The sequence below is a fragment of the Cucurbita moschata genome, unplaced genomic scaffold, assembly GCF_002738365.1.
Source record: "Cucurbita moschata cultivar Rifu unplaced genomic scaffold, Cmos_1.0 Cmo_Scf00003, whole genome shotgun sequence".
Taxonomy (NCBI): Eukaryota; Viridiplantae; Streptophyta; class Magnoliopsida; order Cucurbitales; family Cucurbitaceae; genus Cucurbita; species Cucurbita moschata.
The window spans coordinates 2,487,009-2,507,943 of NW_019268519.1; the positions used below are offsets into that span (position 1 = coordinate 2,487,009).

The window sequence follows — 20,935 nt, forward strand, 5'->3', positions numbered from 1 at the left end:
ACATTAACTTTCAAGATATGTCATGTCAGTTTCGTCTTTTATGTCACAACTTAACTAAATAGTCGATATTTGAGCGAGAAAATAAAAAGTTTACAAAAAAAATGATATATAAAAAGTAAAATTAAATAGGGAAAACTATACGTTAAAAAAGAATAGAGAAAAATATAATATAAAAGTACACGTGGCAAACTGCTAAATTATAAATGTATAAATATATTTTATTTTATTAATTAAAAAAATACGTCATGACACCCAAAAATTATTTCTGTGACATTTTTGACGACCATATTGATGTGAAAGGTATTTTCTTAATATATATATATATATATATATATATATATATATTTGAGAAATGTCCTAATAAAAAAGTATAATGGAGAAGCATTACTAATATTAAAATAATTAATTATAGTGAGGTGTAAGTAAGAGGTCTTACTGTCTCAAAATATAATAACCTCTTACAATTAATTAATTGGAAATTTAGGTGTCAATTACAAAATTTGTTGGTGACCATTGGATTGAAGTGGATGAATCTATATCGGGCATTGATGTGCTGTTACGGAAATTTATCGCAACGAAAAAACTGAGATTCATATAGAAATTCACGGAAGCTAGGAGTATTAATGGTGAAATGCAGGGCCGATGACAGCGGTGGAGCTTTTAGCGCGCTCGCTCACTAGGGAAGAAAACGACAGCCAATTCCGCATCTCATCATCTTTTTGAGTCTCGATTGTCAAAATCTACTGATTTAAAACTTCTGAGGCTCTGATTTTACAAACTTCCTCGCATATAAATCATCTTCGTCTTCCTTCCTTCACACATTTTTTCTTCTTCTGAGAGTTGAATCTCTCTCGACGGAGGAAGAAGGGAGATAGGAATCGAGGTTTCTACTTTTAGGCGTAATGGCTGGAAATGATTGGATTAATAGCTATTTGGAGGCAATTCTGGACGTTGGACCTGGTATAGATGAAGCCAAGTCTGCCAAGCCATCGCCGTCGCTGCTTCTCCGAGAGAGAGGACATTTCAGTCCCACTCGGTATTTCGTCGAGGAGGTCATCACCGGCTTCGATGAGAGCGATCTATACCGCTCATGGGTTAAGGTAAACAATCATTTACTTACTTCCATGCTTGATTTATCAAACTATGGCGTTTCTTTCTATGATCTTGAGTTGCTTGTTATGGTTGTTGTTGTTGTCATGATTGTTCGCTCAAGGCTGCAGCCACCCGAAGTCCCCAGGAGAGGAATACTAGATTGGAGAATATGTGCTGGAGGATTTGGAACTTAGCTCGTCAAAAGAAGCAGGTTCGGTCTTCTTTTTTATTAACTCCAAGAATCGCAGATTATGTGGATGATTCGCATGCATCATAGGCCACCTGAAGAAAAAAAAAATATATATATATAGAAACCTCGTCCTCTCTTCGTTCTTTCCCTTTTGCCTACTATTTGGCTGCATTCTCGAGTTCATTCATCGTTTCCTGTATGAAGATTGTGATTATGTCCTGTGCACCATCATGCGAGTGTTCTAAATTATATTTTGCGAAAATTACCGGGCATAAAATAAATTTGACAGAACTTGTAGTTCTTTTATACATTAACAACTGTCGGAAGGATTATCCCGAATGCATATCTGTTATGCTGAATTTGAATTATATAAAGGTGACGGTTAAATTGGAAATCATATTACGTACAAAACTAGTAGTTATGAATTCTATGGTTTTATAGCTTGAAGGAGAGGAAGCCCAGAGGATGGCTAAACGTCGTCTTGAACGTGAAAAAGGTCGAAGAGAAGCAACAGCTGATATGTCTGAAGATTTATCAGAGGGAGAGAAAGGAGAAGCGGTCGGTGATACACCGGTTCATGGAGACAGCGCCAAAACACGTTTGCCGAGAATCAGCTCTGTTGATGCAATGGAGGTGTGGGCTAGTCAACAAAAGGGGAAAAAGCTATATATTGTATTAGTGAGGCAAGAGCAAGAATTTTCTTTTTCTTTTGAATATAATTGTTTTTTGTTACAATTGTTTTATTGTTGCAAACTTGCCAAGTTATGCATATTCACTTGGTTTATCAAGCATACTTTTACTTCAGCCAAGGCAAATATAGTCTCCTATTTCTTTGCATTACATTTACCTTTGAAGAGCTTGTAGATTTGTATAGCTATCTTTAAACTGCCAAAGGATAATTCCTTTATTACCCATGTCATTAACATTGGTGATCAATGCTGTGCAGCCTTCATGGTCTGATAAGGGGGGATAACATGGAGCTTGGCCGTGATTCTGATACTGGTGGTCAGGTAATATTTGTTTCATTCTGTCTCTATAAATTTGAATTATATAACACTTCATTTTCTAAGTAAATGTATAGAACTGCATAACTGATTGATATTTACTTCTCCACTTTGTTTAGGTTAAGTATGTAGTGGAACTTGCTAGGGCCTTGGGATCAATGCCTGGAGTGTATCGGGTAGATTTGCTCACTAGACAAGTATCATCCCCAGATGTAGATTGGAGCTATGCAGAACCTACAGAAATGCTGGCTCCGACTAGTTCAGAAGGCTTGGTAGGTGAGATGGGCGAGAGCAGTGGTGCCTATATTATTCGTATACCGTTTGGTCCAAGAGATAAATATATTCCTAAAGAACTTCTGTGGCCTCACATCCCTGAATTTGTTGACGGTGCACTTAGCCATGTCATCCAGATGTCTAAAGTTCTTGGTGAGCAGATTGGTGGGGGAAATCCAGTCTGGCCAGTTGCAATCCATGGGCATTATGCGGATGCGGGGGATTCTGCTGCACTGCTCTCTGGTGCTTTAAATGTTCCAATGCTTTTTACTGGCCACTCATTAGGTCGGGATAAATTGGAGCAATTACTAAAACAGGGTCGATTGTCTAGGGATGAGATAAATTCAACATACAAAATAATGCGGCGGATAGAGGCTGAAGAATTAGCTCTTGATGCCTCTGAAATAATTATTACTAGTACTAGACAGGAAATTGAAGAGCAATGGAGATTATATGATGGGTTTGATCCAATCTTGGAACGTAAACTACGTGCTAGGATCAAGCGTAACGTGAGTTGTTACGGCAGATTCATGCCTCGAATGGCGGTAAGTTATTGAAATGTCTGCATGCTTGTATGTTGAGTTTTATGCATCTATGCAATAAATTTGACCTTCAACATAATTAATGCTTGATGAGATTAATAAATTGGATGCTATTTCATCTTTATTTAGTGTTTCCCATTCTTTACTTGATATTGATTAAATTTGAGTCTCGAGTCATATTGATAGGTTGCAGTCCTTTCTCATCAAACTAATTATTGAGTTCTAACTTCTGAGGTACACGCATTGTAAATTTTTCCATCTAATTGTACACAAATTGTTATGGCGTGATGTAGGGTGCATTTGGGATTGCTTTTACTAGGTACAAATGAAATTATGGAAGAATTTTAACTGTTTTACTTGTTTGGTAAAACTAATTATTCATTCATTTATCTTTTTAAGTTTCTTCTTAGGTGCAAGATCACCAAATCAACCTACCAGTAGCTTTTAAAAACAGCTTTACCAAAAAAACTTTCATACTCTGGAACTAAAATTTTAAGATTCCAATCCTTCCGTCTATTTATCTTTTTTTTTTCTTTCACATCTATTTCATCCTTTATCAGTAAAATTTTGATTGGTTCAAATTTTTTTATAACTGTATTTCCTAAACTTTTATCAAACTTGTAATTTAAATTATATAAAGTTTTGAACCATTAATTTATAATGAAATGGATGTTAAATGTTAATATAAAAATAATTGAAAGTGTCTACTTTGGTCATTTTAGCTAAATCATAACAATTTTGTATTATTTTTCCAAACATTATGATCTACTTTTTCAAATATAAAGTTGAAATTTACCAAACAATAATTTTCTTCGGTGTGACCACTGATTTTTCCATTATTTTAAAAGTTGTAACAATTACAAACAAAGCCATATTGTTGTCTGACTGCCTGCCTGATGCAGGCTAGCTCTGTTTGTTGACTGTCTGAAAATAGTTTTATAATGGAGGAACATAAACTGGAAGAAATAAATAGAATGTGCTTCACAGTCCTATGGTAATTGCAGCTACTAGTATTGTCCTTCATTGTCATCTTTCTTTAATATTCCCTTTTCATCTTAACCATTTTTTACATTAAGTGCCGCCAGGAAAATCTCGGCATTTGATCAGAATTTGGGACATTATAGTTTACTTGTCTTCTTCTTCTTGTTTGTTTTTTTTCCCTTCATTTTCTTTCATCTTGCATCTTAATCTCAAAAGTTTGTGCTTGTTGGTCCCTTGACAACTTTTATTTCATATGATATAATAAAAAAATTCCCTTCTTCTCTGCAGGTAATACCCCCTGGGATGGAGTTCCATCATATTGTTCCTCTTGAAGGTGATATGGACGTTGAGACAGAAGGAAGTGAGGATCACCCTGCTTTGTCAGATCCACCTATCTGGTTTGAGGTTATGTTTTTTTACCATGCTTCTACTTTAAGTTATTGTGGATATGGACAGTTAGCTGTTTGAAGATTTCATCCTGGTTTCTTAATAGTTCAACCCTATCTTCTGGCATTTGCAGATAATGCGGTTCTTCACTAATCCTCGTAAGCCTATGATTCTTGCCCTTGCTAGACCAGATCCAAAGAAGAACATCACAACTTTGGTCAAAGCATTTGGAGAATGTCGGCCACTTAGGGAGCTTGCAAACCTTGTACGTGGAATCCTAAAAGGACTATAATTGATCAGGCAATCTTCTTGATGCCGTTTGCTGCCATGTTAATTATCCGTGACTTTTCTTCATACATTGCAGACGCTAATTATGGGTAACAGAGAAGGAATTGATGAAATGTCAAGTACAAATGCATCTGTCCTTCTCTCGGTGCTTAAACTTATTGACAAATATGATTTGTATGGACAAGTGGCATACCCTAAACATCACAAACAAGCTGATGTTCCTGACATATATCGTCTGGCAGCAAAAACCAAGGTATTCCTTCTGTATTCTCTAAGACTAAATATTGAGTTGATTTTATCTCTCTTGACCCGTTTACTATTAACTAAAATTCTCGAGATATTATCTCCAACTATTATTTTATCATTTACAGCTTGCTGGTTAGTTGAGTTATATAGTTTCTTTCATGTGCACACCCCACTGAAATATCATACACTCACTGCACCTTGCTAATTCTTAAGTCATATTTTTCTTCCAGGTACCGTTACAATGGCTTTCGAACCATGGACACTAATTCATTATTATTTTTTCTTGGCCATCAACGTAGATTTGTGGGTGCTGTGCCTAGTTTGCTTTTAAGTAGTTTCTTTCATGCACATACATACTGCATTTTGAGGTTCACAAGACTATTTGTCAATTTGATATTTACTATTTGTCCTTTGAATTTTGGAAAATGGTTTAAGAAAGAGATTTTTCACACTAAACGTTGACTGGCTTTCTTTGAGAATATGATATGCACTTTATTAAGTTTTTTGGAGGCTAGTGGCTAATATTTTGTAATTTGCATCATCATGCTCTTAAATACTAGTGGATTATAGTACTGTCCATTCTGAATTTTGGGATATCTTCTCTTGTACATTCTTGGCGTTTTTTGTTCTTTTTCATGCCTGGAATGTTCTTGTGGCGTTCTGCTTTTTCTGTGAACACTGATCCTTTAAGTTGGAATCCTTATTTATGATTTGCAGGGCGTTTTTATAAATCCCGCATTCATTGAGCCATTTGGACTCACTCTAATTGAGGTGATTTTTGTTCTTTCCATACTTTTCCTTTTCACAGTAGCATTTCATTTATTAACCAGTTATCTGCACTTTTGTTTATCAGGCGGCAGCTCATGGTTTACCTATTGTTGCTACAAAAAATGGAGGCCCTGTTGATATACATCGGGTATGCCTGCTTTTAGCCATAAAAATTTGCTTAGAAGCATTGGTGCTCATGCTTCACACTTGTTGTGCAGGTGCTCGACAATGGTCTTCTTATTGATCCACACGATCAACAGTCTATCGCTGATGCTCTTCTGAAGCTTGTTGCAGACAAGCACCTCTGGGCTAGATGCCGGCAAAATGGTTTGAAGAATATTCACCTATTTTCATGGCCAGAGCATTGTAAGACATATCTATCAAGAATTGCTAGTTGCAAACCGAGGTATCCACATTGGCAAAGAAATGAAGATGAAGATGATAACTCAGAATCAGGTTCACCCGGTGATTCGTGGAGAGATATACAAGACATTTCTCTAAACCTGAAGTTTTCATTAGATGGAGAGAAGAATAGTGGAACTGATAGATCTCTTGAGTCGGAAGGAAACGCTGCTGATAGAACAAATAAATTAGAGAATGCTGTATTGAGCTGGTCAAAGGGCGTTTCAAAGGATACACGAAAATCAGTTGTGGAAAAAGCTGATCAAAATGCAAATGTTGGCAAGTTTCCAGCATTAAGGAGGAGAAAACATCTCTTTGTTATTGCAGTGGATTGTGATAGTATTCCAGGTCTCGTTGATACCACGAGAAAGTTGTTTGGGGCAGTGGAGAAGGAAAGGAATGAAGGCACTATAGGGTTTATTCTCTCTACATCGTTGACCATTTCTGAAGTAAATTCATTTCTGGTCTCAGGTGGCTACCACGCAAATGATTTTGATGCTTTCATTTGCAATAGTGGCAGTGATCTTTATTATTCATCCACAAATCTAGAAGATGATCCATTTGTGGTCGACTTCTATTACCATTCACACATTGAATATCGATGGGGTGGAGAAGGATTAAGGAAAACTCTAGTTAAATGGGCTTCTTCGGTTTCTGATAAGAACACTAACACGGAGGAAAAAATTGTAACTTCAGCTGAACAACTTTCAACAAATTATTGTTACACTTTTAATGTTCGGAAGCCTGATGCGGTAATTCTCGAACTTTTAGTGATGACATGATTTTTCTATATAGTTTTTATTTTTTTATTTTTTTTATTTTTATTGCTATATGTATTTCATTTAGAGGCATAGCTTGTTGATTGCATGTCTCAGGAGTTTATAAGTCAAGAATTTCCTTTGCTTTCATGCAGATTCCAGCAGTTAAGGAACTCAGAAAATCGCTGAGAATTCAAGCTCTGCGTTGTCATGCTGTTTATTCTCAGAATGGAACCAGGCTAAATATAATCCCAGTACTGGCATCTCGTTCCCAGGCTCTCAGGTACTGTTACTTATGGTGCATGGTCTTGTATATTTTCTATTAAATCTCTTGCTCAATATTCTAGTTTTCTTCATGAATTTTATAACCATGGATATTGGAAGATGCATGTGGTAATCCTGTGAGAAACTACAACTCTGCTGCACCAATATGTCTTGAATCATATAAGCAGTGAGGATTCTGCTGGAAACGAGGAATTTAAATGTCTGGGAACATAGAAACTATGAAACAACGATGACCTTTTTCTATACGTTAAGTTTTGAGGATCTTACCATTTAACTGTGTCAGGTATCTTTATGTTCGATGGGGGACGGAGCTATCAAAAATGGTTGTGTTTGTTGGAGAAAGTGGGGACACAGATTACGAAGGGTTACTTGGTGGAGTGCACAAAAGTGTGGTTCTGAAGGGCGTTTGTAACGGCGCAGCCAACCAGCTCCATGCTAATAGAAGTTACCCTCTTTCAGACGTTGTTCCAGTTGATTCTGCAAATATTGCACAAGCTTCTGAAGAGGCTAGCAGTGCTGATATTCGAGCTTCCTTGGAGACCATTGGACTTCTCAAAGGCTAGAAAATTTCTAATGCTTGGAGTTGGAACTAAGCTCTTCTGGTACGTTTCTGATCGTCTTCAACGGCCATTATAAAAAATTAAGAAAAAAAGAAAAAGAAAAAGAAAAGAAAATGGTGAAATAACAATTGGCCACCTTTTTGGATAAAAAAAACAAAGAAGCTGAATCTCAGTTGTGTGCAGCTTGTGTATTTTTGTCATTCCAGTGTCTTCTAGCTTGCTACTGCTTTCATGGTAGCTGTTACTGTAAAAATTAATGAAAGTTTGTTTATGATCCGTTTTCATATTATGTACATTTGTTTGTACCGTTCTATTTTCAATTAATAATATTACAAAATAAAATAATACATCAACTAATTTTGGGTTGATTGTTTTTTTTTTTTTTTTTTTTTTTTANATTATTGAGATTCTCAAACAAAATACAAATATTAAATTGTTTGCCAATTTTAATTATAATAAAGTTTAAAATAAAAAAACTAATTTATGATTACATTGTTATGAACTTGAAGCTATGCTAAATAAATAGTTAGTGTTTTTAACCTTCAAACAGAAAAAAAAAAAAAAGAAGAAGAAGAACGAAAATTTACCATGGTGCCAAACTACCCGTGCGAAGGCAACGCGACATGCAATGGCTTTTTGATTATTTTTTATTTTTTATTTTTTTAATGGGCAAAAAATCATTTAATTGCCAAATATTAAGAGTTATATTGATTAAACAATAAATATAGTATAATTTAAAATTTCATATATATATATCAATAAATATTCCAAATATTTACATCTATACATTACTCAAATTTTTAAATTTAATAATTTTGAAAAGAATCTAATTTTCAAATTTCAATTGATTAATGAATGAAAATGATTAATATAATTTCAAAATTTGTATAATTTTATTTTTCCTCGCTTTTGTGTGATGTTCTCATCATATTCATATGGAAACTTATAAGTCATACACGTATTTATATATTTAAGTTGATTATAATATTAATTATATGTGGAATTTTCACGAATAGATAATTTATGAACTCATATGTCCGGCGATGATATATTTATAAATAAAAAATTAATATCGATATTAAGAAATAAATATTCATATAGTGTAAAAAATATATCAATTATTCATAAATGGAGTATAATTTTATTATTTATAATTAAAAAAAAGTGACAGAAAAAGGGATTCAAATAATATAAAACAGAAAATAAATGACAAATTCATTTTAATTATGAAAAGACTAATTAGGTAATTTAATGTGGAATTGGCGATTGTAATTTTGGCTTGTCCTTGGGTTCACGTTCTAATTATTGATCCGCGTGCAGGCAAGAAGCTACAATACAAAGTCAAGCCCTAAGCCTATTTCAGCTTACTCCCTCGACACAAGCTGTTAAACTACTGCGAAAGCTGGTCATCAAATTAAACCAAGCCTCCCTCCTGCTGCTGGGGAGACCGACACCCTCCTCCTACACCAGAGCTTCTTCTACACGACGACTTGTCCAAGACCCGAAGATCAAAGCTTCTGAACTCGAGCCGCCATCGATGGCTGATAAAGAAGCAGAAGAGCGAACTGTGGGCGCTCATGCACCTCAAATGGCCTCCCCTATTCCTTCCGGCGAACACACTGTCTGGGCTGATGTGTCGCCTCTTCTCGAAGCTGCTTGTGGAGGTTGTTGTTTATTTATTTGCATCTTCTTATTGCATCAGACCTTGTGATTGCTTCGTTTGAGGAGTTAGATGTTGTTTGTTGTGTCATTGTGTTTCGTGTGATTATTATTATTATTATTGTTTTTTTGCGATTCGAAATGGCGTTGATTGGTTTACTTAAGTTGAGTTGATTAGCTTACGGTGCGATGAAAGTGAAATTAGCTTTGTTTCTTAAATCTTTGTGTTTGGACATACTAATGTCGTGTGGCCTAGTTTGATCGGTTATTAGAGATGAGACTAAGAACATTGCTTTGTTTGTCTTTACAAGAAAGATCAAATATTATAGCGGGAACAGGGAAATTGATTATATTCAGTTCAGCCGTTTGATGGTTTTAAGTTAAATGGAGGCTTGGAATTGCGTCGAGTTTATGATAACTACGCTGCCAGAGGATGTAAATGGGTTTAACTTTGACAATGGTGTTGTTTGTTGAGCGATAGAGTTTGGGGTTGGTTCATTTGTTTTTGTAGCTCATACTAACACGAAGCAGAAATAAATTCTTATTTTTGTGTTTACCTTCCTTCCGAACAATATTTCATTCAACAAGATCATAACTCACTTGGTCAAGGCATAATATCTTCGATCAAAATGTTGAAAGTTTGTATCCCATGCCTCACATTGTCGAACTAAAAAGAGGAAAATAAAAAATTGCATTCAACAATGTGAAAATTTTTTCCCTCCCTAGCTGCAATTTATCACTGCTTGAATTTCATCTCATAACTTCTGTCACCCTCTCGGCATTGGAGAGACATTTAATCCTTTACTGCATAAAAGAATTGAATTGGAACGATTAAGTAGATTCATTTAAAAGAATGGCGTGTTGATCTAGCTCTATGTATGAAATAAATTAATGTATTTAATTATTTATATTTCATATTATTACAAAGTTTTCAATTTCGTTTATTATTTTGTTAATTTATTCTGTTTGTTTTCTACTGATATTTCTGTGATTGAAAGTTACTCATTGATACCCAATTTTGTACTTGTCCTAATTAACTTGAATAACTGCATATGTTGTCGTTTTTGGATTCCATTTTTTCCTTACAACCATCTTTACAAAGTATATCTTGTTTCAGATCTTCAAGACGGGGAACTTATTCATGGGGAGAACTTCAATCTTTTTTCTGCCATGTCTGCATTAGAGGTACTGCTTCATAGTTTAGTTTGTACGAAAACATTTATGCGATAGCAAAAAATGAATATTTGGTGTTTTCTTTACATTCATTATCTATTCATAATGGTGGACTTTGTACGGAACCTACATCTTTGTTTCAAATAAGGTTTGAGCTTTTTCCCCCTTTGTTATTTGTTATTTTTTTAACGTTGTAATCTACAAGATGATGTTTAATAATGTGCTCAGTAAAGCAAGCTTGCACTGTACTGGTTTGAGGTTTTCTTCACTTTTTCATGTTTTATTTATCATCCTTCATATGGTATTTTTATAAATATGCGACCGTACTCATTATGGGCTGATGCTGTCTAGTTTCATGCTTTGACTTCAATGCATTGGGTAGATGAATTTGTTCAGATTTTCTCTGTTCAACAACGTTCTAAGAAGTGAACTTGTATGCATTTCTTGGAAGATTTTCTCACTTTTTGATGCTTTATTATCATCCTTACTTTGGTATATATATGTCTTTGAGATAATACAAATTATGGGTGGATTTTATCTGGTTACAACCTATCAGACTGTTATATGGAAGGCGGCATGTATTTTTAGCTAGTCATATTTGAATGGTCATATTTATACGTTTCCTAGAATTTGGAAAACCCTCAATCTTAAAGGCCCTGTATAGGTGGTGCATGCTTGGATGCCCCTTCCAACATGTTGCTGGTCAGGATTGTGGCACTATTTTCATTTACTATGTTTCTCTTGTTTTTTTCTTTTCTCCTCCCTTTATACCCACATGTTGCTGATTGGTTTGAATTTGCCATTTTAGTAGATAATGGATCCAAAAATGGACTCGGGTATGATATGTAAGTACTATTCTGTTGATGAAGCTATTGAGAATGGTGCCGCGCCAATTCCTCTGAGCTTTGATGGAACAGTTGATGTTCAGTGCACTATTGATATCATGGACCATCTTCTTTCTTGTGAGGTACTCCCTTTTCCATTATGCTTATTACTTTTAATTGGAAACATACATATTATTTTGCAATTTATTGCTTGACGTTCCCTTGGTTGTTTTGAGAGTTGTGCATACAGTTCCTGACTTACTTCTATGTAAGATTTGTTGTACATATGAAGAGACATGAGGGAGTATGCCTTCCCCCCACCAAAAAAAAAAAAAAAAAAAAGAAAGTCTTGGAGATGAACGTAGCTTTCTACTCTGATGATTGTTATGAGAATTGTACTAATTTGTATTTGACATGTTTTTCTTTTTCATTCTTTCTACATAAAACACACCGTTTTGAACAATATAGAGGAAACACTAACTTCTTTAAACAATATCATTTCAAAGAGAAAATGTGTAGTCTCAATGAGTTATGGGATACCGTCTGGCTTTTTGCAATTCTTTATGTAATTATATCTTGTTCATATTATGGTCAATCCGGAGTTCTTTCCGTAACCCATTTGGCTGTGTGGGGACATCTCATCTCCCCTTTTGTAATCTTTGTTCAGTAATATATTCTTTTGTTTCTTATTGAAAAACATCATTTGTATCAAGCCATTGGAAAACCAATGGCATTTTCGTTCACATTTTGATGTACTTCTCACTAAGTAAATGAAAAGTATTTCTACTATATATATAAAAAAATCACCATCTTTCAATCTTCCTCTCAAATGCAACCCCCAATAAAGATCGCCCTGATCCTGTAGGCCGTAAGTCTTGAACTGGAGCTCCTCTCAAGTTAGCTCCTTACTCTAAAATTTGTTCAAAGAACCACTAGCACAACCCATGGCAATGGAAATTTAGAGAATGGATCAAACACTGGAACAAGTTAGCAGTGAGAGTCCATGAAATTATATTGGGAGAATGGGAACGCGAATGTCCTTGTGTTAATTTTCCCATGACCTTATGTTAATTTTCCCATGAAGTCCTTCCCATTTTTGCTATCAATCACTCTATACCGATGAGAATTAGGTTTTCTAGGAAATGTCCTTGACCATCTGCAATGAAGAACGATTATCTTTCTGGCCAATATTCCCAACGTATAAATGTTCTTCATATGGAGGAGAATGCAACTTCCCCTTAGTTATTCAAATGCTCCCCAAAAAATTCCTGTTCTTTTTCCACCAAAATTTGGTCACTTGAATAGGAACTTAATGGCCTACAGAAAAAGGGATGGGTAGAGAGAGAACCACATGTTCTCCCTTTTATTATTATAACTATTATTATTTTCTTTTGAAAATAATGAATTTTGTGGGCGATATTTGCAAGTACTATGTTTGAATTTTGATAATCCTTATGAAAATTTTCTTTAATATAGATCATGGAACTAAGAATTTAGATGGCATGTAAAAATGGTATGCAAGTTATGTATGATTCTTCGGGCCTGTAGCCCATTGATGCCATGGTTAATCGTTAAGGATTGTGGTCATGTGTCAGGCATGCACTTTGCCTGCCAACCAATAGAAGCGAAGTATATCCAAGATGTAAGGCACAAATTATTTACATAATCCTCATGACATAAGACCAAACTTATATGCTTGCTTCTTATCGGGTCTTGTACCTATGTTATATTCCATGGATATTGGTTGCAGCTGCTGTTTAATTTCATATTTTTCTGGTCCTTCTTTAATTAAGCTGTGACCTTGTGCAACAGGCAACATGGCACAAGGGTCACTCATTGGCACAGACTGTCTTCTCTTGCATTTATCTTCTGAGGCCCGATAGAACAAGTTCACATGCATTATTGCATTCCTATTGCAGTGTCATACGTGCAACCTGCAAGGCAGTTATTGCTGTTGTCTCAGATGCACGAACACATGAAGTAAAGTATTCAAACAGCTCTTCGGCTCTACTTCTCTTCTTTTCAGTTTGAGGTCTCAAAAGTTGTTCTCAAAAGATTTGTATTTTCTTTGAATCTTTTTTCTTGTGAAATGATAATGCTCTGGCTGGATTTATTAGATAAAGAAGAACTGAGAAATTAGTGCAATAATCTTTATGGAATGCCCTAATCTTTCTATGTGCAAAGTATCATCTTTTACTATTTCCCCTCTAATTACCTTACAATTTTCTTCTTCAGGAAGAGGATCTTTTCATAATGGCATATGGTCTTCCTTTGAGTGGGGATGGAGATGAAAAATGCTTATCAATGCTAAATGCTGTTGAAGAAACAATTTGCCGTCAATTACGGGCTTGTAAATCCTCATTACCGAAAAGTAGAGCACCCGAAGGCAACTTTCTCATTCTCTGCTTAAATAATTTCCGTTGTTAAAAAGTCATAGTGGTATATTTTGTTTTAGTGACCTGATCTACAAGTTTATGTGCCAACAGAATATCTTTCTAAAAAGTTGAAGTATACCATATTATCATATGAGCCATAACTAGCTGAACTTAACTAGTGGACTTAAGCTACATAATTAGAATAGCTACATTTTTTTGATGTCCCTTTAGATTTTTTTTAATGTTGGTGATTCTATAACATTGTCTTATGTATTATTGTTGATAATGAGGTCGATGATCGTGAATCATTTTCCCTTTTCTATCTAATGCGCGTGTGTTACATATATTTATGTTGTCCATTTATTTAGCTTTTCAACAAGAAGCAAGTAGGTTATTAAACCTAGAACATTATAAAAGAAAAAAGGGGTATAACTGTGTAAGGCATCATCTCTAGAAAAAGTAGATTATAGACTATGCAATTCATTTTCAACCATAATGGGTTGGTCTTATGGTCCCAAAATTCTGCTTGACCTTACTACATTTGGTTGTTGGGAAATATCCAAAGTGGGTGGCTACTAGCCGAGTAACCACTATGGGTTTGAACCCATTTCATTATAGTACTTCCACTTCTTCACTTGATCAATGATCTCGCAAATCCATGGTGGTTAAAACTCCTCTTATTATTTCAAGCTTCATGCCTTCATCATCTCTATTTTCCGCTTTCTCTCACAATTGCAGCTGCTAGATAATTTAGGGATCTGAAATATTCATTTTGTTCTTGGCTTTTTTTGCAGCTGCAGAGCCGTTTCAAAGTAATTTTGATCTGGAAGAAGACTACTGCAGGGCTCTGTTATGTCGCCTGCGCTTCCGTAAGGTCTTAACCAACGTATTCTATTGGTTAATTTTTCTTTGGATTGCTGTCTCGTGCATAACCTAATTAATGCATACTTGATTACCAAGTCGACTTTTGGGATGTTAACATATGATGTTTGTCTTCAAAATGTTTTTGTATTGGCAAATAGCAAGCATATTGGCCATGACGATTGAGTCAAATCCTTGTGTATCTTGTCAAGTTGGTGATTTTTATTTCAAAAGTTAACGTTGTTTATTTCACAGGGTTCATAGGTTAATCCTTGTAAAATTGGGAGAATGGAAAAGTTAACGAACTTCTCAAAACTTGGACATTCACAAAAAGAATGTAGAAGGATGAAGAATAACAGGAAAATCACGTTTCCTATGTGAAAAAATAAAAATAAAAGGAAGAACATCAGGCAAGAAATACAACTGCATTTTTTTTAATGAGAAACTGAAAATATCAATAAAAAGATAACAAATAACAGCCTAAAGGCCTTAGGGATGAAGGATTCCTAAACCTAACAAGGAGTGGAAGGGTTGAAAAAAATTTCAACCAGGTGCTATCAGTCAACAATCTGTTATTTAATTCTATGTTGTGTAATTGAAGAGGAAAGGTGGCTAATCTATGAAACGTATACAGTTGCTGTCTTCCTGGTGGTCTGCGCTCATTTCCAAGCTATTTTGTTTGAACCTATTTCTTGGGTATTTTATTTATGATGCATTAATTCTGACCACTGAATTATTAGAAAGAAGTCATTCATAGCAATTCTGGTCCATTTATACTTTTTAACTGGTCTTGTTTCTCATTCAGTTAGGATTTTTTGGGAACCCTCTTATCTATTAGCCTAAGCGTCTTCGCTAACATATGCTTAATTCATTTACCTTATTATCAACATGATGTTGCTCGTACGTTGGTTTTTTCTCCTACTGTATATGGTCTTGTTCCTCATTTAAATTATAGAAATGGTAGGTATTTCTTAATCTTGTATTTTTACTTCGGGAATTATATTCTTTTAACCTGACTCATCACTACAGCACTAGATGTCTGCATTTAGTTTGTAATATCTATATTGTGAAATCTGCTCTATTTTCATCTCTTTACTTTTCTTTCAGCATTTCTACCATGTCCTCACTTGTATGAGGCGGCCTCAAGGTAGAGGCTTAGAGTTGGCAAGAAAACATATAGCGTCCTGTTTGTTGGAGCTTGATTTGATCCGCAATTCATCCACTTTTCTTAGCAATAATAGTTTTGGAATGAACAAAGATGGTTTAGAGGATATGACAACTGCTTCAGGCCGTCAACCACTAGGATTTGATTCTAGTTTGAATTGCAGATTGTCTGCCCCTACTCCACCGCGGGCAATCAAACTACTAAGCTGGAAAAAGGTGAGAAACTTGACCTATATTGTAGTCTTATCATAACCGCTTATTATATGACATAGTGTAATTTCCTAACAGGCAGTAGATTATTTTGTGAAACTGCTTCATGACCTAGATAATATATGTTCCTATTCACTGGACCCACTTCTGGAAGGTGTTTTCCGCTTTGTGGTTCAGTTCCAGAAAACTCAGCCTGATTTGGTCGCTAGATCCCTCCTTCAGGTTTGTAACATTTGGTTCCTTTATTGCTGAGTTTACCACTGATGAGTGTATAATTTTTTCACTCGAAGAATTCAAGAGAGAATTGGAAAAGACTAAGGTTGATGATGATGGTTATGTAAAATTGATTTAACTTATATATATCTTGGTTCTTTGGTAATTTTCCTTTATTGAATCATTGGTTTGTTGGAAAAAAATAATATTGTTTGAAGGACAATCAAATATTTTTTTACTGCAAAAAGCTCTTAACATTATTGCAGCTACATTGCCAGCATCTTGTGTCCTTTTTGTTTCTCTGAGTTCTGACAAACACACATCTTGTATCCTGTAATGGACCAGGTTGGTTTTAATTTTTACATAATTAAATATGGTTTTTTAGCTTTACATTAAGGAGAATTAATCAGAAAGCTATGCATTTGAATGAAATATCAATCATGCGTGTTGGGCAAACTGAAATTGTCCGGTTTTAACTTTCCTCAGTCATCTGAGAGAACCACTGGTGGAAAAACTTTCCACTTCATAATATTGAGATTTCTCTAGCATTACTTAAAAAGTTCCATGTTTCAAAGAAATAACTATATAAATAAAGGTTTCTTGCTAATACGTGTATTATTTCTAAATTCTCAACTACAAAAGTTCTTGATCAGTTCCTTCTGGTTCAAGATGGGAAGCTCTACGGAAGGGATCCTCTCTATGCAGTGATCACAAAAGCTGCGGGATTGCCTGAATCTGCCAAAAACCATGAAAATCAGAAGAACCAATACATTGTGCAACTAGGACAGGTTTGGATGACCATTATTATGTTATTTGTTTATTTTATAATTCGTCTAATTTCAAGTCTTATTAGCTGTTTAAAATTTCTGATTTAGTTCCTACTTCCATGAGAGGCAAAATGTTATAGCTCTGTCATGTATTTTTCTCCACTGTTATAATTAATGGTTTTTAAGACGTAACTCATGTCTAGATGTTTATCTTATGGGAGAACTACAAATTTTGTAACTGTTTTGATTTCTCGGATAAAGCCATAATAAATTGTCATATATCAACTCCAAATGCAGTTAGTGATAAATTTGCTCAAGGTACTTTGCACAAATTCTGCATGGCAAAGGCGCAAGCTTGGCAAGATTTTACAGGATTGGCGTGTTATCTACATGCAGGTATGTTCATTTTTCCTTTTATGTTCGAAACTTCTCGTCTGTTTGTTTTGCCTTCATCCTTGGAGTTCATTAATAGTGTTAATTAGTTATAAATACAATAGCTAGCTCTTAGGGATTCATAATCTGTCGCACCCCTTAGGAAAGGAAATGTGGGACACTTGAAGATTTATGCTTGAATAATGTTATATTTTATAAAAATTGAAATGTTATATTATTAGCTTGATAAGTTTTCAAATTCATGTTGTTTTTCTAACCTATTTTTTATGACTAAAAGATGTTATATGTATTGACCAAGGGTAAGTACCGTAATGTCTTGGGAACAGTGTTATGTAATGAAAAGACTTCCTTTCCAAGAGCTGCTAATTGATGCTCAGATATGATTTTTGCGAAAATGTAGGGGGAACATTTTTTTAAATCTCAATAGAAAAATCGATTGGCAGTCAGTGAAAAGGAATATTATAATTTTTATCTAATAAAGCCTTTTTTAGAAGACTTGAAAGCATTCATAATACATCTTTAACAATGGCATCATGAATGACGATGTTCTTCTATAAATGTTGTTTTGGCAGATGGAGATGGCTTTCAAAAGGGATTTTTCTGAAATATTGAGCATATCAAATGGAGAGGTGTGTTTCAACTTTCTATATTTGTGCATGATTTAGCCATATCTCTGTTCAATTTTTAGCTCCATCAAACATCAATAACCCTGCTTTCTCTCGTAGGCTTGCTCTATAAAGGAGTGTTAGGTGAATTTATTTTCTTGTGGCATGAACATGTATGCTTAGATTTTAATTCATGAATTTTGCTATGAGAAAGATATTTAATAATTGGGAAGTAAACAAAAGTTCAACAGGAACCTGATCTTGCAATGGAAGGTGATAGAAAGATAGTTTTCAATCCAATTTCTGTCACCTTCAACCCCCTCACTATTCATTATTTATTACTTTTTTTCACCAACCAACTCCCTAATGACAAACATGCTGTCCTAGTATTCTAAAAATATCTCTAGTATCTGCCTACTAATATTCCTAACAAAGTTTTGGCATGTGGGTAAGCATTAGCAAGGAACATTGCCATTTGCTGCTCACAGCATTCTGTAAACAAAGTTGTACTATAACTGCGTTGCATCAAATGGAAAAATGAATCGTTTCTCTTCTGTATTGGCCGTTTGTATATATATCAAAGTGAAAGCTTCATATTTACATATCACGAAGGAAACCTCTTCTCTCTCTAAAATACATTTTGTGTTTGAACTTAAGCAGATCTAAACTTTTTGCTAGCTGTATTTTCTACTGTTCACTTTTCGCAATTTTATGACAAGTGCTAGTAATCAAATGGCCCTTTGACAATAGCTGATTTCTTCAGACTTTTAACTTAAGGACACCATGTTGAAGAATAAACGATTTGGTATTGCAGAATGCATGGATGAAGATTTTCCAACACATCCTCATTTGGGTAGAGGAGCAAACTTATTGGATTTCTACTCGGTTCCTTGTCTTAGGTTTTGAATTAGAGTTGTACTCCCCTAGCCAGTATTGCATGGTATATTGGTACCTTTCTGTTGTCTTAATCAAGCTCGTGGAGAAGATACATCTAAGAGCATTGATGAGCAATGAAACCGGTGAGTTCGCTATCTTGGCTACCATGATAGGCACGGTATTTGTCATATTTCTCTAAAATAAACTCAAAGAAACATCCCAGGGGAAAAAAAATCCTGTTAGATTTATAGCTTTATAAGGGAACACAAGTTTTGAAAATATAAATACAATTGGATGGCATTTAAATTTGATTTTGTTTAGGTTAGAAAATTATGTGAATATAATCAGCCATTTGTTGATTTTTCTTTTGTGTGGATATAGCGCCATTTTAGAAAATATTAGACTCTGATTGGCTTTATTCCCATCTTATGTCAATCAGGTAAACGAAAAGGAAAGAAAAAAGGAGCCTCCTCAAAAGATATTGGGAAGGATTTTCGAATTCCACCGGCAGTCTCATTTCTTCAGTGCCAAATATGTCTCGCTGAAGGGCTACTAATGGTAATCATACTCCGTTGTTTGCGTACATTAAATCTTCTTTGTTTGTTCCTGGTTTATTGTTTCCTATATTTTAGAAGAATAAAAAGTAATCTGGTAGGCATTTTTCAAATTAAAAATGGTGAACTTTTAATGATCTTATTTTTTAAAATGAATTTTTCGAGTAGTTTTCATTTCTTAAAAGAAATAATTTAGAGAAAAAGAATGATGAATAGTTTAGAGAAGAAGAAACTAATCTAATCAAAACTTTCAGATGCTTGCTGCTTTGAGGAATGAGCATATCATCGTACAGAGTCCAAGCCCCTTCAACAGTGAGTATGAGGTAAGTCTTACTTTAACTTTATTGAAAGCATAACCATCTGCAAAGCTAAATTTTTGCCGTTCTTTTCAATCAAAGGCTTTGATTGAAAACATTTTATTAAATTTAGTTCAAATTACAAGCTACATATTCTTCTGCAGAGATTCTTTCAACATTTTGAGCTTCTACAGAAGGCTTGCATTCCTGACAATATCACATTTGATTCATACGAGCAATCGACTCGCTTGGCTCGCATTTCTGTGAGTATTCTAAACGTTGTAAAAGTAATTCAAATATGTAACATTAATGTGGAAAAAAAACTCAACTATCCCTTTTGCCTTACATACAGAACCTAGTTACATATAATTGCTTCAAGGATGCCCAAAAGATAGCAAAGGAAGTGAAAAGTAGCTTCTCAAACGACCCTGAAAAACTGGCCGAACTCCGAAGGATCGAGCTAGTTGCAGAGCACAACAGCGTCGCCTTGAACCTGATCCACAAGGTAGGGGCCCTTGACCCCTCATTAAAGATTTCATTCGAGTTCAATCACCACCCATATTTTGGCACTGCTCTCGTCAAGAGATCTTGAAGCTTTTCTACTTTATTGGTCTATCTCCCATTTCCGCACGTAAAGGTTGTTTAGTTGGAGGTCTTGAAGCACACAATGGTTTAAAAGGTAATGAAATCCCTCCCTCCTTGGTGCCATGAGTGAATTAGTTTATGTATTCTTTTATCTTCCCATTTTCTTTATCATTTGTAATTTATACTCATAAGGTAATAAAACATATAGTTTCAGTTTTGATTTCATTAGTTTCTTTCCCCATTTTTTAAATCATAAAGTCAAGAAGTTTGCTAGAATATTATGAACATGTTCAGGGATAGTTTATATTTAGAAAGTACGATGTTAATTTTCTTGAAATATATATATATATATATATATAAAACATGAATTTCGCATTTGTCGGTGAGCTTTAAGAATGACGTAATGTTCGAACCGACGTTTGGTTTTGTAAGGTGGATGAGCTGTCTGAAGGACCATCTTTTTCTTGCACCAAAGTTTTCTTTTTTATTTTCTTTTTCCCACTAATTTCTAAGCAAACTATCCTTTTCCATTTCTGGTTGTCAAGTTACTTACTCCTCGTTTTTTTTTAATCGGATGTGCCCATCTCCACGTCTTAGGATTCCA

At 34.8% G+C, this 20,935-nt stretch overlaps 2 protein-coding genes across 4 annotated transcripts; both read left to right on the forward strand.

Moving 5' to 3' along the window:
• Positions 1–551: 551 nt before the first annotated feature.
• Positions 552–8,060, forward strand: LOC111437230 (probable sucrose-phosphate synthase 1). The gene is made up of 13 exons (XM_023075114.1): positions 552–1,100; positions 1,214–1,303; positions 1,724–1,965; positions 2,229–2,292; positions 2,406–3,104; positions 4,371–4,487; positions 4,603–4,734; positions 4,834–5,010; positions 5,721–5,774; positions 5,857–5,919; positions 5,990–6,925; positions 7,087–7,214; positions 7,500–8,060. The coding sequence occupies exons 1-13, from the start codon at positions 903–905 to the stop codon at positions 7,777–7,779; spliced, it is 3,180 nt and encodes a 1,059-aa protein (XP_022930882.1). The 5' UTR covers positions 552–902; the 3' UTR covers positions 7,780–8,060.
• Positions 8,061–9,114: 1,054 nt separating this feature from the next.
• LOC111440863 (N-alpha-acetyltransferase 35, NatC auxiliary subunit) lies at positions 9,115–20,556 on the forward strand. 3 transcript variants are annotated; one of them, XM_023077685.1, is made up of 16 exons: positions 9,115–9,440; positions 10,553–10,620; positions 11,420–11,575; positions 13,245–13,412; positions 13,668–13,803; positions 14,602–14,681; positions 15,776–16,048; positions 16,121–16,264; positions 16,909–17,043; positions 17,320–17,418; positions 17,988–18,044; positions 18,835–19,039; positions 19,336–19,454; positions 19,705–19,773; positions 19,911–20,009; positions 20,099–20,556. In XM_023077685.1, exons 1-16 carry the CDS (start codon positions 9,314–9,316, stop codon positions 20,336–20,338), a joined length of 2,175 nt encoding a protein of 724 aa, XP_022933453.1. In that variant the 5' UTR covers positions 9,115–9,313; the 3' UTR covers positions 20,339–20,556. The 3 variants fall into 3 exon arrangements, with proteins under 3 accessions (XP_022933453.1, XP_022933452.1, XP_022933454.1); XM_023077684.1 differs by having other exon boundaries at positions 9,116–9,440; positions 13,668–13,818; XM_023077686.1 differs by lacking the exon at positions 9,115–9,440 and having other exon boundaries at positions 11,417–11,575; positions 13,668–13,818.
• Positions 20,557–20,935: the final 379 nt, after the last annotated feature.